At 41.0% G+C, this 18,482-nt stretch overlaps 1 protein-coding gene across 2 annotated transcripts in view; it reads right to left on the reverse strand.

Annotated features, from left to right (window-relative positions):
• Positions 1-1,757: 1,757 nt before the first annotated feature.
• The window catches only part of snx29 (sorting nexin 29), a 154,481-nt gene continuing 137,756 nt past the window's right edge, over positions 1,758-18,482 (reverse strand). For both annotated transcript variants that reach the window (XM_075458260.1, XM_075458259.1), the window contains 2 exons: positions 10,043-10,182; positions 1,758-3,627 (listed from right to left, as the gene is read on the reverse strand). In XM_075458260.1, coding sequence (XP_075314375.1) covers positions 3,501-3,627; positions 10,043-10,182 — 267 coding nt within the window. In that variant the 3' untranslated portion in view covers positions 1,758-3,500. The remainder of the gene's footprint in view (positions 3,628-10,042; positions 10,183-18,482) is intronic.

An 18,482-nucleotide genomic window follows, 5' to 3' on the forward strand; every position in this document is an offset into this window, starting at 1 on the left:
AAAAAGTCGCCTCTTACTGTAAATTATACATTTTATATATTATAAATCGACTTCTAGAACTAGAAGAACTACCTGCTACGCCAAAACTCGCTCTGCTGACTGAATGAATGAGGAAATCAAATAGCGTGTGTGGCTGAAAGAGGGCGGAGACAGAGAGAAACTCGAGGTTTCTTGAATAAAACCTGGTCCCGACCAGGTTAGGTTCAGAGAGTCTGTTACTCCGGTAACTGACCGAGAGGTTAAGTTACCTCTCTTTGTGAAACAGGCAAGAGTTACCCCTCTTTCTCGGGGTTGAGTTACCTCCCTTTGTGAAACGGAAAACTCAGGGTTTCCCTCATTTCAGGGTTAACCAACTCAGAGTTTTCACTAAACCTGCTTCGTGAAACGGACCTCTGGTCCTTCCTTGGCCGTGTTTTGCGGTGCTTTTGTATTTGCTGCGCATGGATTTCCAAGTCGTTTTTTTTTTTTTCTCTGTTTTTCATCGTGGCCACAGTTGGATACCAGTGTATTTGTATTTGCATTTCTTTTCTTAAAACTAGTTTTTTTTTTTACATATGTTCCCCCTTTTGTTGTGCACAGTCCAAGGCCCTGAATCTGTACTAAGGGGCCCGGTGGCTAGGATATCGCTGTTCTGCTTTCCGCTCGCTTGACATTTTTGTTGCTTTTGATGTGTGGCCTCTTCAACATTCATGTGCATTGCTAAAGCAAAATCTCTTGAGTCTCTGACAGTTGGAGCTATAAACAATGAGTGAATAAAGAAATGAAGAGGGGGCTACTAATCCGTGCTTAAGGCTACATAAGCTGCCACCAGCAAAACTTATCTAAAGCCCTAAACCTTGGTGGTTGACCCTGTGCACAGCCAGTGTTCTGTACATATCACATACAGTCATTTGTGTCATACCCATTAATGGCCTCAGAGACAAATGTTTTTGAAAAGGCTACTTGTTTATTGTTATGATGGCATTACTACAACGTTATTTCCCAGATGTACAGATTATACAGTAATGTGATCCTTTAGGCTGATTTTATAATAAGGCATAACTACACCAAAAAAAATAATCACCACTTCCAACAACTCATCGTATCACTAAAAAGGATGATTAAAAAAATAATAATAATAATTCATGTTTAAGTTTCATGTTGTGAACAGGATGCAACAGCAGTCCTTTTGTCAAAAATTTGAAAAATTTCTAGGTCGCCTAGTTCGGTCAGATCCCAACAGCATTTGGTGAACAGAGTTGACCTCCTTGATTCCCTCCAACAGAAAAACACCTGGTTTGAACAGTCGTCGACTTCTTCCCACATGCTCGAGCGTCTGCAGCCCTTTCAATGCACCCTAACGAGCAGCTTTTCTTCAAGTGTGTAGTAATTTTTAGAACATTCGTTTGCAACTTAATGTTGCATTAAATCATGCTAAGACACATAAGCTGAACAATCATTAAACACTGAATTCTGCCGGTCCACCTTTGAAGATTCATGTGATGCAAACAACCAATATAAATCTTAACAAATCTACTGTCCTGGCACTGGTTTTGGAATTACCCCTTATTCCGTCTCAAATGCGAGTAGAAATGATGGGAAATTGATGTGAAATAACAGGATACATCAATCTATTTTCTAAACCTGCTTAATCCAATTCAAGGTTGTGGGATAATGGGATATGTGACAAGATATTCTGAGAAAACAAGGTCAACTTTGGCCTTTCTCATAAGGGACTGTTAGGTTAATAGGAAATAAGAGACTTCCATGTCTTTGCATGTAGTCAAAGTTTTTATTTTCAATAGATTCAGAAATATTAGCAAATTATGGCTTTTCTGCTACTGCTTTAGGCAATTGTTTGTACCGCAGTCAACAGCTATGGGAAAAACCAATGTTCCTTTAAAAAAAAAATGCAAGTGGATCTCTACTGACAAAGAGGATTAAATGTTCAATGTTCTAATGTCGCTTCGGTTACACTAAGCAACAGACAAACAGACAAACAAAAAAAAGAGTAATAGCCAGTCACTGTTTCACATGAATAAATTCTGAGTGTGTATGTTTTTGGTCTTAGACAGCTACAAGACAACATCCTTCAAAGGGGACAAATGCATTGATACCAAGGAGTTCTGTTACTACTGCAGGAACTCCGTTTCAGCAAATCACTGCTAAAGGGGGGATGGGGGAGAGGATGTAGCAAAAAGCAAACAGATTTTTTTTTTTTAAGTCATACAGAGCTAATTTCCAGCGTCCGTAATGATATTGTGTAATTATGTCATTATTCCTCCCCTCGCCACAGGAAGGCCTAATTTGTGACAGAAAGGATGAAATTATCGTCAGTTCTGCCCTCATGATGTTTAGGTTTCCCATTACATGGGAGGAAACCACTGGAGCCATGTGACGATAAATCATTGGCTGAGATGCCGTTTCTATTCCGTCGTTTTAGTCTGAGCTCCAACCAAAACTCCAGAAATGTACAAACCGTGGCTGAAACCTTACCTGCCTCTGTTCCGTTTTTCAGAAATGTCGACATTTTGCCTTCATTTCTGATGCACACATCAGCGGCGAGCGCGAGTTCGATCCCTTTTACTGACAAACGGCGATTTAAGTTGTACCAACTCAGTTATAATTCGAGCCATCATGAGGCCATTGCTATATTTTTCTAAGATCCAACGAAAGTATCAACAATGGAAGAGGGAGTCAAACCACCTCCACAGCCTAATCATGTTTGCACTGTCTCTTTGACATTCTTGCATTGTCAGTGGAGTTTTAACCTTCTCTTTTAATCAGGTGAATCGCTGACAGTTGCTTCCTCTGTGGTCATGTTAAGGTATGTTACACTTTCTGCACGTTACTTATAAAAGCTATACTGGTAGCATAGCAGAAGTAGTAAAAAGGAATGTGTGCTGCATGGTGGTCCAGTGATTGTGAATCATTGCTGTAATGGCACCAGACCGCTGACACAATAGCTGAAATACAGTGTTCATTCTTCCAAGGGAAGTCTTTTATTTCCCCCGCTGCTCACCTCTCTGCACACCCTTACCTCCCTACCCAGAGCACGAAAGCTGCAACAAAACACTGTAGGCACTGTGACCGTGATACACTTTCACTACAAAACTGGGAAAAGTAAAATGAAAAAAAATATTTTAAAAAAGTCCCCATTATCTCAGTGTGCTTGAGATGAGGGAGAGCAGTCAAGGCTTGTCCATGTGCAGTTTGCAGAGAGTCTTTTAGTCTCTCAGTGAGGTAAGAGGGGCTGTATGTTTGGGCCCGTCAACAGGACGCCACAGGGGGAGTCATTTATCCCTTATATAGCCAGCCAACGCACAGAAACGTTTAGACACTCTCCAAGGCAGGCCCACAGTATGAACACATTCATCTCCATCCTTCAACTGCGGCTTTTTGTCTGGGTCGCCCCTCAGGTCCGTTTAACGCCACAAATGTCCTCACATTATGTGAGCCGGCTCGTCACAGTCCAGTGGCACCAGAACACCTGGTGCTGTCCTCACTTTCAGTTCAAGGGCTCAAAGGTCCCCACTCTGGGGCTCGGGTCTGGCTTCCTGGGTACGGCTGCGGCCCAGTCTGGGGAATCGGGATGAAGTTCTGGATCGGGGCGTCTTGGCTCCACCGTCGTTGGCCTGCGGTGTGTCTCTACATGGGGGGTGGGGGGCAGGAAGGAGGAGAGGTAAAATGAGAGATAGTCAGTCGTCCCTTGAAGAAAAGCAGACTTCTTCTTTCAAAGGATCAGATTTTGACTGAACTGACAGCCGTCACTGAAGCCGTCACTAGCTTGCTAATTGCACTGTTGTTAACCTCTTGAGTTTGCATCCATCTAAACTTTAGTTCAATTGTGGATACGTTTAAAAATGAGAAACCTGCACAATCGGTCTGGGCTCTGATGATATTAGGAATAGGATTCAGAAATAATAATAATGCACTGCTTGTTATACAGAGCAGTACCGAACGACTTACACTCACCGACCCGATAGTATCCAGGACAGACTTTCTTCCCAACGTGACAATTGAGTATGCACATTTACATTTGCACCAAAAAAAAGATATCTAGCCTAAATATATATATTTGTGTTAACCAGACCAATACCAGATGTTTATGATACATGTAGACAGGTTAGTTCGACCAAAATCTTATAAAACTGAAGCTCTTTAAGCTGAACTAACACCCAAATAATGCCTTTAAGGTCAAATTACTCCCGCATGTATACACTCAACAAGACTTAAATGGGTCTAGGTGCTCCACACACGCTCCAACGCTACCATGCAATACACAGAGGAAAAAGCCGGTTACAGCAAAGAACAACCAGAGAGGATAGCTTGCATCTTTTTAGTAAAAAGGCTAAAGCAACGGTTTATTTTGATGCAGTCAAATTCTCAATAAAGCCTCTCTCATTCACCTATTTTCTTTCTTTTTTTTTCCCAAGACACATAGAGACTGACATTGACTCATTAAGAAAACCTGGCGACTCAGTCATTTAAAGCATTTCCAGACTATATAAAATCCTGACTTTATAATGGCAGAATGTCTTGAATGCTTACTCACACACTCCGAAGCGTCATAGCAACGGACATACCTCCCATACATGTACTGGGACAAGGACAGAGATCCAATTAAAAGACTCAACTGCTCACGTAACCAAACTGAGCGCTGGTCAAGACAAGTCCTCTGTGGTATTCTGAAAGCACACAGTGGTTTGTAGCTGGCCTTGTCAGGGACAAGCCCCCCCCTCCATTAATTAAAAACATTGAATGCAGAGCCTTCGTCGGGCCTATGATGTCTTGTTATAGTTAAGCTATAATAGGACTATCACAAAGGAAGAACTTATCAGGCTTTTTGAAAATCAGGAAGCTTTTTCTGCTTCAACAAAACTTTCAAAAAGGTACACTGGAAAAAATGGAAGTCTTACCAAGTATATTTGTCTCATTTCTAGTCAACATATCTCATTACACTTAATTTAAGACACAACTGCCTAACAAGTACTATTTCAGCCAGATATAGGGACTTGTTTGGAGACAATACATCTGGAACATCTTATTAAATGAAAAAGTCTTAAAAAACAAATTGTTTTGAGTCGGATTTCATATGAAACAAGCTCTTTTTTTTCCATTTGAAGAGGTTTTTAAGCTAATTTCAAGTCCCAAATATCACATCTTATTTCAAGAAATCTTGACAAGCCGATTTTCACTAGTTCCATTGGCAGATTTTGTTGCTTATTTCAATCAAAAACGTCTTGTATTTGTTGTTTTTCTTACTTATTTTTGGACGGGCATTTTTTCCACTGTACAACAACATAATGATTTCCTCCCAATCATTGCCGCAGATGGGCCTAATTTGTGACGGTGGATTCATATTAACGTTGACGCTGGTCCCGTGAGGATTCTTAAGTTTGCCATCACACTCGGGAAAATAATTTGCCCACCTGATGACATCATTGCCCTGGTTACCAGGACGATGAACTGCTGATCCTCGAGCTTGATAAGGCTGAGGCTGAAAGGGAGGCACTCATCAACGGAAGGAAATGAAAGACATGCGGGATTAATGCCTGGGATTAAACACCTTTTTCTTTGCTGTCCTCCTAAAGATTTCAGCGGCCAGTCACCTGCAACTTGTTATGAAGCTGTGACCCTGCAATGGCAGCGTTAAGTCCAGGTCCTTCATGAACAAAATGGTCATTTCAGAAAATATCAAAAAGCACGAGGAGGCAGAAGGCATCTCCTTCTTAATGTCCAAGTGGCCTCTTTAGTGACGCACCCCAGCTGCTCGTGTTATAATTACGATTAGCTGGGACATCTGGGCTGTCCCCGTGTCAGGGAGTTTGAATCCCACTTGGACAATGTGTGCTAAAAATAAATGGCACTTTGGCTGAAGGTGTCACTGTAAGCCACATGCTTGCGAGCGAGGCAGCGTGGACTGAAAAAGCAGACGAGAGAAGACTTCGGAAGGGTTCCGTCATGTTAAAATAAACAAAAACATCCAAAACGTTTGATGCAAAATAGACTGCAGAAATGCGACAGCTTGGTGAACGCTGTACCTCCAGCTCACAATCATCAATGGCTCAAGTGCCTCTTATTCCCATATCTGTGCAGCACCAGGCAGGTTCAGTCACCCACACTTATGTTTGGATTTGCAAAGATTGGCCAAACACAGATGCAATAGGGAGCTATATCAGCAGGAATCATACTAAATTGAGGGCAGCCGGCAGAGCTGAAACTGCAAGCCACCTCATTTATTCCTATCAAACTGGGTAAATGTGGCAAATTAATCGGGCTTATAGATTTTGTTATGGCTCTCAGCATGTGTTTGTCCCTCATTTGGACCTGATATTGATTTGTGCAGGATAATCACTTTCCAAGGCACCGCTGGAATATTAATAATTTGAATGCTGAGAAATCTAATTGGAGTAAACAGCTACATAAATGCTGACATACATCAAAATGACTGCCTAACAGCAAAAGTTAGAGTGTAGTAAATGGCACAGTCCGGACAATAAGCTAACAACTTGACATTGCCTCAGACGAGTGCAATAAAAGCAATTTCCATGTATTGATATGGATAAATTGTTTCAGACCAACACCATAATAGTTTATATGCCTATTCTAAGGCCAAATGGCCTCAAACTGCTCTTGACATTGAGAAGAAAATCTACAAAAACCCTTTTTCTGTCCCCCCTGATGCAGTAGGTCAACAAGGCGATAGGCCAGGCTGAGTGTGTACTTTGTGTTCTGAGTAAACCATAAAAGCGGCGAGGCGGAGCTGCATACTAAGTGGTGGCAAAATCTCTAGGGAGAGGTGTGACCGCGTCACTGTTACAGAGAAGTGGGGAAAAATGCAGCATGAGAGTCCAAAGAAGTGATGAGGAGCACATTGAGTTCCATACGCATCGCAGCACTGGTCATAAAGCGCACACACACACACACACACACACACACACACACACACACACACAAAGGGCTGATGGAATAATGGAAGCCTTCAACATCGTAGTTTCTTTCAGTCACTTCGCACTCTTGGTTTGAATTCTTTCCGCATGTCTGCATTGCAAAGAAAAAAAAAACGCCCACGTTTGATTAATTCCACAGGAGTGTGCTCCGAGCCTCTGAGCTGGGATTCTTCTTCTCAACACCAGTTCCTTGGGTTCCACACACATGCAGGCATCCAGCTGTATCTGTCAGTCCCATCTGGTGACCTCATCACCTCATCCCAAATCCCAACCCTCTCTGACACATCTATTGTTCATCCCAGCACACCTGTCAAGCCGACATAATAAAAATATGAAAAAAAACAAAACCTTTTCAACTGTTTTCCCAACCGAGGCAGCAAGAAATCTGGTTGACATGCTTGATACATCCTTATTCCTCGCTTATCAAGGTGCATAAATTGCAATTCTGGAGAACAGAGTGACCTATGGCCTGCAGCCGGCTTCCTCTTTAAAATCGGTTTTACAGACCGATGCTTCTTGTTGGATCAAATCATTGCCAAAATGTGTAAATGTAAATATTAAACTCGGATCCAGATCCAGCATATGCGACCGTTTCCTCTGGAAAGAGTTCTTTTCCATTTCCTCCACTCTCACCTTTCTTCTTCGTCAGCCGAATCGAGTAGCATTAGCGGATGTCAGCGCTTTTGTCCAACAAACGCGAAAGAAAATTAGAACAGTGGGAAGCCTCTCGAGCAATTCTTTCTTTCAACTCTCAGCAGTCTGAGAGACTAATTATGACGAAACCTAAACAACGTTTGATTGGCAGCGTTATTGTTCTTGCATGACTCCACTTCAGCCTCGTTTTTTCAAGAACCAGAAAGCAGCGACTTATTTTTGGTTTTGTGCCAAGAACATTATTTCTTTTCCTGCCCCCTGTTTCGTATTGCCATTAGGGTAGAGTGCCTCAGCAAGAGATCTCCCTCTGTTTCCATTTTGATCTTTTCCTTTCTCCTCCGTCTCTTCTCCTGATCTCATCTTTCTCTCCATCCTTTGCCATTTGCTACGCATCATCTGTTCCTCCTCCCCTCCTTTCCTCTCTCCACCGGACTTTAATTTGGTCGACACACCAGGACAACTGTCACCTTGTCTGAATCTCTCCTTATCTAGGTCAGTAAAAACATCTGGTGTCATCATGGAAGTCCAGAGGGATTATATGCTGCCATCAAGAATTAGAGATGGTGTAAATATATTGCTTTTTGCATGTGATCTCAATTTAGTATTGTCCTTTAAAAAAAAAAAAAAAGGACAATCTAAAAGAGCAGATCTGTAGATGTGAAATTCAGATTTCCTTTCAGACCGCTCAGGCTTGCATCTCTAATTGAAGATGTTAGACCCACAAAGGTTAGATCAGGTCAACTGTACCGAAAGTGGTGGAGAGCAGAACACCTGGCAGTTTCATGTTTAACCGTTAGACATCATGACAACACCGACAGCTCTCAGAGCTGCTGGTGAGGACCCGTGTTGAGCATCATCTGGCTGGGTTTAGTTTTAAATGATCACTGGAAACCTGAATCAGCGATAGGACGTGCACCCGTCGTGTCAGGTTGGGTTGAAGGTTAGTTGTTCTGGACTGGACCAAGAAAGAAAGTGAGAAAAGAAAACGTGCCAGCATACAGTAAAATGCTGAGTTTGATGGCGAGCTTTGTGCACGACATTGAAGTGAACGTATTAGACCAAAGAATACCATAGCTCTGTTTACTTCATGTCTATCTGATCTTCTGGGAAAATCCCTGCAAGCACATGCTAATGTGCATATGAGTTACCATGGTTACCATGGATAGCAATTACTATATTTATTGCTTCCTAGACAGCTCCCACCTTTTGGATCATTAGTTTGTTTATCCTTTGAATTCATTATAAAAAAAATCCCATATCCGTGGTTGGTTTCCTTTGCTTTCATGCCACAAACAAACCACACTCTAGTTGAACCCAAACAGCCTCGATTCAGATTGTTTAGTCGGACTTTGACGGACAGCTTTCACAAAAGTCTCAACCAACGGCACCGAATCAGCAAACTGAGTTTGTTCGAAGCAAAGGAAGCATGCTGGATGTGACAGGGCCTCTCCCTAAGCCAGGGACACAGGGATAAATGGATTAAAAGCAGCACACAGCCTGCACCTTTTCTCACAATGACTGCACATTACAATGATTTAATGTTAAATTGCTGCGATCACACATTTAAAAAAAAAAAAAAAAAGACTTCCACAAGACTACGAAGTGAAAAGCCTACATTTACAATAAATATGTTGTTGCATTTGGCCAGATGACTCAGACATCTCCAGAGAGGAAATGACATTCCAGTCGGACAGTGTGACAGATCACGTACGCCGACTGATCGCAGTAAGTGGAAACAGATGTGTATATTGACAGGAAATGACTGGAACATCTCATTTTCAGACGAGAGGCCTGGTCGGCAGGTGGGGAGCTGAGGCGTCGTACATCTTCACACTCGACAGTCTGAGCGTGTTTTGCGAATGTGTGTGAGAGCTTTTATGTCGTGTGTGCGTGTGTGAATATGAGTGCAAAAAGGCAGAAGTTTGTTTACAAGGGATTTGGCATTTTTCAGTGACATTAATCCTCCCTGTTTTTATCCTGTAACAGCAACCACAACAGCGGTGACAGCTAATTCTTTGTGAGTATGTTGTAGATTAAACTGGTGTTATGAACACAAGCTGAAGCAGAGGCAAATAGGCAGTCTCTCCTTATTAGATGTTGTGTCAGTGAACAGTGGCATTTCTGCACAGGTGAATGAATTGACATTTTTAAAAGGGGGGTAAACATTGTGGACTCCATTCTATTTCAGTTCGCCACAGAAAAGAAAAGCATTTAAACCTACCATTAATGCAATGAATGTGCAAAGTAAACAACAAAAACAATCATGTTTCTTTCTGTCAACGTTATATCTCACTGATCCTGTTTGGATTCTACCACGGAATATTTCCCAAGCGTGGCTGAAAGCTTCCCCGTGCAAACACACACTGGCATCCTATTCCTGTCTCTATCCCACCTCAGCACACGCTCAAATAAAAGCTGTCAGTCTGTGTCAAACAGGCCAGTGTGTGTCCACTTACTGACAGAAAGGCAACAGAGACAGCAGGGTCTCTTTGGTGGGGCGAGCTGTGAACTCCGGCAGCGTCTGGATCAGTTTGTTCATCACCATGCGAATGTAGCCCTGCAGCTGCTTTCTCCTTTCCTCCACAAACTTGGCATCCTGCAAGCAGAGAGAGTCAAACATAGAAGGAGAAAGGAGGAAGTGTCGGTTTAGGAATATAGGTAGAGGTTAGAGTTGCAGCATAAAACATTCAAATGGCAAAGCAACTGCGAGGTGAACAGTGGTGGAACAGTTAAGCATCTGCAGAGCTGAGAGATACAACAGTATATGAATGGCATAAATTTGTCCAACAAACCTGTATGGATTGTCTGATCCTGCATCTTATTGTCCCAGATGCATAAAACTAATGTATATTCAAAACAAAGACTGTGGTTCTAAACAAACAGAAATGTGGATATGCACTGTTCTTGCCAGATTTAAAAAAACAAGGTCAATTTTAAAAAAATCTCTATCATCCGACTTTGTGCATCCATGCGGATCCAACTTGATTTATACCCTCATCTTCAGCCACGAATGGATACTGACATATAGAAATGCTGTTTGCAACTCAAGTTCCTTCTCAGAACAGTTTCAGGGAAGTTTTCTGAAATGCAACAAAAACTTCAGTAATTACTTTATTCAACTGAACCTTTATTCAACAGACACGTCCAAAGAAATGACTGTCAATGTCTTCCCTGACCAACCTACAAGTGACACAGCTCTGAAAGATTCGACAATCAGCTAATTAAATGGTGACAGGTGTGGGTGTCAGGATTGGGTATAAAAGGAGTAGCTTAGCTTAGTTTTTCCAAGCGAGAATGGGTAGTGACTCAGCACTTGGTGCCAAAATGTGTCAGAGAATCGTCAGTCGGTTTACGTTTCTATGTTTAACATTTTCTAAATGCAGACTCTCAAAGAACTCTGGTCTTTCAGTATCTACAGAGCATAAGATAGAACGAATATTCAAGGAGTTTCGGGAAATGTCAGTGTGTAAAGACCAATGAAGGAAGCCAATGTTGGATGTATGTGGACATTGAGCACTTAGGCAGCATCAAATAAGTAACAGCTGAGAAAAGCACCATTTCATGGAGTTTGAGATCTAAGAGCTCACTGGAGTTTTATTAGGTGGTCTCACTTCTTGACCACCAATGGAGAGAAAAGAAAAAAAAAACTTCAGTACAAAACTAAATGCTACAGATTTAAAGAACACAAATAATTAATGGAGGCTTTAAACTCTGTGCTTTTAGATCATAGGGGGCTTGGAGGAGATATGGGAGTTTGTGCTGCACAGCTGCAAAGTCCTCCATCAAAATCACAATAATATAAAATGCAAGCTCTGGTAAATTTGTGGTCATTTTTTTTCCACTTAATTATTTTTAATTCTATATTATCATGAAAAAGAATGATTTCCGAAAGCTAAAAAGTCTCAGTTGTTGTTCTTGAAATATTTAGCGTGTTCATAGTCGATACACATTTATCAGAGACTTCATCACCAGTTCAGAAAAGACAAAAAGAAAATCTGTTATTCCGGTACCTTAGTGGAAAAAAAGACATCCCAATTAACCCACAGCTGTTCCTCTGCTAATTCACACATGCAAAACATAGGAGACTCAGCCCTGCATAGATGTGTGCTAATACATATCAGGCCGGCATCTCAAAATCAGCTGAGTGATGACATCATCTTTGGCTAAAGCGGCTGGTGGATCAGAGGTGGATCAGCGACATATCACCGTCGAGCCCCCCTGCCGTCTCTGTAGCTTCACATGGATAACGATGGGCAACGAAGGCGCATCCTTCCCAGCTTCAAAGTCAGATTTCAATACAAAAGCAGTTTGTGCCTGAAACAAACAGCACTTTTAACTGATCCACTAACGGAGCCATCAAATACTTCTAAATCTCTTAAAAACAAGTGATGCATATATGAAAAATATGCATCTATCAAGAATGAACACTTTTTGGGGGGCAGTTTGTTTGTCTGATGTTTGATGAAGCACATTCATCAAACCCACTTTAACCGAGCGACTCTGGAGGCCGAGGCGCAGAGGCGCAGAGCCATATGGCCGGCGTTAGAATGGCTAATCAGCATCCACCAAGGCTCAGAACAAAGCCTGGCAGCACCGCCTTTAACTCTCTGCTGCTCGGGATTGGAACCAATAGCCATTGTGGCAAGCCAACATCCTGCTTTAAAATACTGCTTTGCTTTCAATGTGAAATCCAATTACCCAGGTGAATTTCATTAAAATACACATTTAGTTGTTGCTGCACAAGTGTTTACACTGTAATACATTTTACTTCAAAAAAAAAAAAAATAATGGAGAAGCACTGATAATAATAAGCAAACAACTAGGCCAAAGGGGATAACGATTTGAAGCCAAGCTTTCATAACTGCTTGAAAGAAAAAAAAAAACAGTACATCACTTTCTGTGTCACGCCCATGGGATTTCCCCCATGTTTTTAGTCTTATGTTTCATCATGTTTTAGGTTATGTTTTGGTTTTTGAGTTCACAGTTTACCATTGTTTTCCCCATTGTTTCTGTTTGCTCATTAGTGTCACTCACATGACCTGTTCATTGTCCCCAGCTGCACTCATCTACAATCACCCAGTTCCCCATTTAGTTTCCAGGCCCCCCTGTCCTTTTGTCAGATCTTTTCCTGATTTTCACCCCTTCATACCACGTCAAGCTACGATCCTTAAGTTAAGTGTCTTTCATGTCAAGTCTTTTGTTTTGTTTTGTCTCAATTATATTCAAGTATTTATTCCACAGTTTAAGTTTTTTGGTATCCGGCCTTTTGTTAACCACGTTTTGTTTTGTGAATAAAACTCAGTTTCTGCTTTACACCTTTTGGTGTCTGCATCCGTGTCCTGCCTACCCACCCGCTGTGACTCTCTGTCTCTGCAGTGATGGAATACTACCCTACTTTGTTTTCATGTGCCATCATTATTGCACAGAAGCATGCACAGGTTTGGGCACCCCTCTAAAAGCTTCTGTTCGTAGTTAAGTGAGCACGAAACTAACTATATTTAAAAGGCACAATGTTACAGATGAAACCTCCTTTTCAAAAGACGTGTAAATTTATTTTCGTGGACAAACGTTCAGATTACCTTCGGATACGATCTCAAATCTGTTAAATAACTTGTTCAATCTTTTTTCTGTGACTTACTGTGCAGCATGTAACTGTGCTGACCCAAACACTCGGCACAGCTGAGTTGAGCTCCAGTCACAGTTGGACATGGTCGTTTAATTGGACCACCATCCTCGTCTCAGGATATGTACACGGGCTCTAAATAGTTATTGTAGGTATGTGCAATGCTGCAACTTTGTGGGAAGTGGGAGTAAACGTTCAATGCATTCTGCTGCTTCTAACTTTCTCTGTGGGAGATCATTGTACACGAAAGTATAGAAGATCACCTCTCCAACTCCCAAGCACATGAGATGATCTATCATGCTTTGGGCTTGTGTTGAATTCAGAGACTTGGGGAGAGAATTCATTGCTCTGATAAAGTGATGACATTCAGTCCTTCAGAAATGTGTCACATTGTCCCGTTAATGCCCCTCACCTTTTATTCAGACCTGCCTGTGAAAGTGACAGAAGAGGCCGAGGTGAGTGTCTGAAACAGTCCTATAGTCATTAATAGTTCTCTAATAACAACATGTTGCCACGACAGTTCATGTCCGTGTACAAAGTGCAGAACTATTGTGTCAAATGTAGCGGCAGTGGATGGAAGCAGCTGTAAATATCCCTCTTCTACATCTTTAACTCATGAGAGTTTAGGTGCAATACAGTAACAGTGTAGCTGTTTTCAGCATGAGGAAAACATGTTTATTTCTTAGGAGGATATCTTCTTCTCACCCTTACAGTAGGTAGCACGAGACAATCCTCACACAAAACTTCTAGAATTACAGTTTTACTTCTGCGACAAGAATTCATCTAGAGCTAACAGACAGTTCAAATAGTTTTTTTTCCTCCTATTCATGTATCACAGTTGCTGAGAAAAAAAACAACTCTGTGCTACCACTATATCATCGTTTGAAAAAAAATCATAACCGGGGAACGTTTGAAGAGGGTTGTTATTAATTCATTCAATCACGCAGCTTGTCGGATTCCTCTAAACAGCTGATCATTTGTCAAGCTAACCCACAGCCTCTGTGCGCAATTCACACTTGTGTCATCTTAAAGGAGAATTGCACACGCTGCTAGTTCCAGCCAAGTCATTTCAGTATCAAAATGTAACAGAAAAGCACCTGTGGGGTCTTTGACACATGTTCAGACGCCCACTTCTTTCTTTTCTGTGTTATAAAAGCTGAAAATAAAAAAATTACGATAACTTTGCTTCAAATATCACTGCAATGTTTCATCTTTAAAATGAATGCGGCTTTGAAATAAGGAACTCTTTAAACAAAGAAATTTGGACCAAGCTGTATTAAGTAGTATGCCACTACTTATTTTGAGTGTAATTCAATAACCAAAAATAGAGAGGGCATTAAAGAAAAATAGGGTCCTTGTTTTGTTTGTTTTTTCCACTGAAAATGGGATCGTACCGTTATCCTGACAGCTCTTGTCTGAAACCATCATGAAGTGAAGATATGACATTTGTGACAGCGCTAATGTAACACATACATATTGTGACAAAACCTAACATTTTACAAGAACAAATCCACAGTTTACTGAAAGTCACTGACACATCATTCCTCACTTAAAATGAATCAAAGTCCACCATCTGCAACGAGGCTGATGTATCCCCCTCCTGAGTCAGTGTGTGAATCACTGTGTCCAAACAAAGCTGAGCGCAACAAAAGGTGAAAATCTGGTGACAACAATTTCCACAAATCTATTAGCTGTGTTTGTCTTTGTGTTTAAGACAGTATTTTCACATGGTGCCCTGTGTTGGTGGTTGACATGCAGAACGGTGGCCGGGGAGATCTTCTGGTGTAAAATAAGGGAAATTGGATAGGAGGAGGATAAGAGTTCTCTGTGCAGTAGCCCCAAGTGGTGCATAAGTATTTAAGTTTAAGAGGGTAGGAGTTGATAACTACGCTCAGCTGCATGCAGGGTGAAGAGATGGGTTGCGAGTGGGTAAATCTGATGTGTCAGATTAGGCTGTGCATGCCAACGTGGGTTTCATGCCATGTCAACACAATAAGGGACACTGTGGCTGCTTTCACAGATGTCAGGGCAGTAATAACACTAATGGACATCATGACAGATTCATCCTCTTCTGGAGACCGAGTGGAGGACCGCGGGGGCCAGGTGTTGTCAGAAAAGAAACTACCGTGGCACATTGATGCGAACACAAGGCTGATTCTGTCTTTCTACATCTGTCTGTATACATCCAGCCGTCCCAACCCTGCTCACAAACAATATGTTCCATGGAGCATAAACAAGTCTATTATTTATCGTACATATACGATGCAAACATCAATAAACTAAAAAAAATTTTGTTAAATAACTTAAAATTTTAGGATTTAATAAAGTATTATTCAATTTAATAAACATAAATGTGTGTCAAGTTTATTTGAGTGCATTTTACAGGAGCCTCATAAATCTCACATGAAGGAGGGAACGGGAATCCAATTAGTAAACACCTGCTAGATGTCGACTCAAACTTAAAACATCTGACTCTCTGTTTGACATCTGTGATCCACCTTCAGGGAATCTACTTTAGTTTATCATGTGGGTGTGGAAGCTGCTGTCATCTATCTGCTGCAGCGAGCTCACTCTAACTCGGATAATAGCACTCTGAGGATCATGTTTTTTAATTTCTCCAGTGTCTTTACTACCATATAAACCGTTCTAGTGACTGAGAAGCTATTGAGGATGAATCTCAGCGCCTCAAATGTCTCCTTGTTTGTCCTATCCTTCGTTTTTAAGCTGCCTTCTCATTCTTAGGCTTTCATAGAGGAAGCTAGTTGCTGCTTAGCTTTTGAAATTAATATGGGAACACCACCAGAAATACAACCAGTTCTTTCATCTTCAGAGTTCTGTCACGTGTACTATTTTCCAAGGAAGAAGGAGCAGAAGCAGCCTAATTTAATATGCACAAATAGCAGGGCTCACATCATCCAGCAAAGTCCAAATGACAGACATCTTTTGTTTCACCTTAAGACCAAGCAGAGTGGCAATACCTTTTCTGTCCAAAAATATAAAGGTGAGAGCTGAAAAAGCCTTTATTTAAAGCTCCGACTTCCCTTGCTGAAGAAGAACAGCTTGACATCGATGCCAAAGTAATTGCATACGCTGGAGGACCTGAGGTACTCGTTTCAAACACATTTTTAAGAAGGATACATGTGTAAGTTTAACTTACAGTTCAAGAATCACCTTCAACTGAATTGAATCCATCATTATTGCTAAGGATGGATATCAACTGACAATATTCTGTCAATAACTTCCATTAAAACATTTTTACAGCTATTATCGGTCTTACCTGTGCTCTTTTTGCACACAGTGAGTTGAGTCGAGTGATACCAAAAGATTAACGGCTCTTGTCTTCACCCTTGCTTTGTGAATTCATTGCCATCTTATAAGTATGGAGGACTGCATGAAAATAACAATCATCTGAGCAAGTAACCGACTTTCCAAGGATAAAAGTACAAACACCCTAAGGTATCAAACCCTTGGAGAAAATCAGCTTTTCTGACCAAGATTTGGATTCTGCCAGAAATGTACTAATTACTGTGTGTTTACAGTGAATTCTACTTTTGTTTTTTTTTTTCTTCTTCTCTCATGTGGATAGAGAAAGGTAAATCCTCATGACTTTGTGTGTAGACAGACTCAGACTAAGCTTGCAGTCTGCATGATAAATAGCTGCTTTAGCTATATAGGTACTTGTTATACACGTACTGTAAGTAAAACGTAACCAAAAACACTCCACAATTCAAATCCATTTCCTTTCTAAGCATTGACTGAAAAAATTAAAATAAATGAATAGAATCTCTCGACACTGAAACTTAAGTCCACTTGAATTAAATCAGGGCTCACAGCACTGGTAAACGCCGGCCACAAAACAGGGTCATCGCTTTTGTCCTAGTCAGCCCACTCTGGACCCCGGCAGGGCTCAAAATGCTGCTCTCTAGGTGCCTTATTTTAACAGTCACCAAGCTGGGGGAACGAGCCATGAATAAAACATCACAAGCAATTCAGTAGTTCTCCTACAAGACCACCACAATGTCTCCTTGTCATAATTAAAAGCATAAACATGTATATTTTATTATATGTGAACGCAACATACTAAGCCTGGTTAATAATTCACTTTGTGGTTTCTGATTAATTAATCAGGGCGGCCTCGATACTCCATCTTTCAGTATATACAGATCGGGCAACTGCCATTAGCAAATGGTACTTGTATAAGTGCCATAATTCTGCAATGATTACCTTTCGGGACCCTTGCATAATGTGAAACTGTAATCAACATAATTAAAGCCAACAAATCCCATCATCGCTGCTGTAAATTGGGGCGAATTTCTTGCATCAAAGACGACATCAACCAATGATTGCAATCATTGTTCTCATCTCGTCTTCGCTCCCTTGGGTTGTTAGCCTGTTTAAGTAAGCGTTTCAACGTCACTTTACATGTTGGTATTCGTGATGGTATAAAGGTAAATCTCCTGTTTGGTTGACATCTTTTTCCACTGACGTTTTTTTTCTGTCCGTCAGCAGGACGAGACTTGATAGAGAGGTGGAACATGGGCACATGGGAATTACCAGTTCTATTCTGACGCAATTAGTTGAATGAAAATACAGGTATTATGAGCTTGGTTAAAGATATACCAATCATAAAAGACTTAGGTTGGCAGACAGAAGCATCTTCCATGCATGAAATTTTCTGAGAGTTTTTGACCTGAACTGGTCATTTTCGTCTGGAATTAACTCCTGCCGAATTGTGCGTGCAGACAATACAATTTGTCATTATATGTGCACCAAACTCAGCTGTAACAACTAAACATGCAACGGCAACTCTCTGTGGCATGGTGTCACATATTTGATGATGTTCATTTACTTAAAAAAAACAAGTATATATCATATATTACTATATTATGTAATATATTATATTACCCTTTTGAAAATACGAGCACACAATTCGGTGACTTGTTGATGCTGTAACTATATATTAGGTTTTAAATGTTAATAGATGATTTGAAGTTGGAAATTGAGAGTGCCATTCCCAGAACAGGCAGGAGGACAGAAAGTGAATAAACTTGGCGTACTGGCACAAAAGTTGGTGTCAGACGAAGGCTATCAATGAAATAAAAAAGGAGAGAGGGCAAAGCAATGGTCTACCAGCTGTATTTGAAGGACTTGAAGAGTACGGTTTTGAAAAGACACCATTTCATTTGATGTAAGATAAATGCAAACTGATTCGAGCTCCGCAGTTCACGACCACTCAGAGCCGTTAATGTCTTATATGACGTGACAGAAGCAGA

This window comes from Odontesthes bonariensis, chromosome 23, assembly GCF_027942865.1.
Source record: "Odontesthes bonariensis isolate fOdoBon6 chromosome 23, fOdoBon6.hap1, whole genome shotgun sequence".
NCBI lineage: Eukaryota > Metazoa > Chordata > Actinopteri > Atheriniformes > Atherinopsidae > Odontesthes > Odontesthes bonariensis.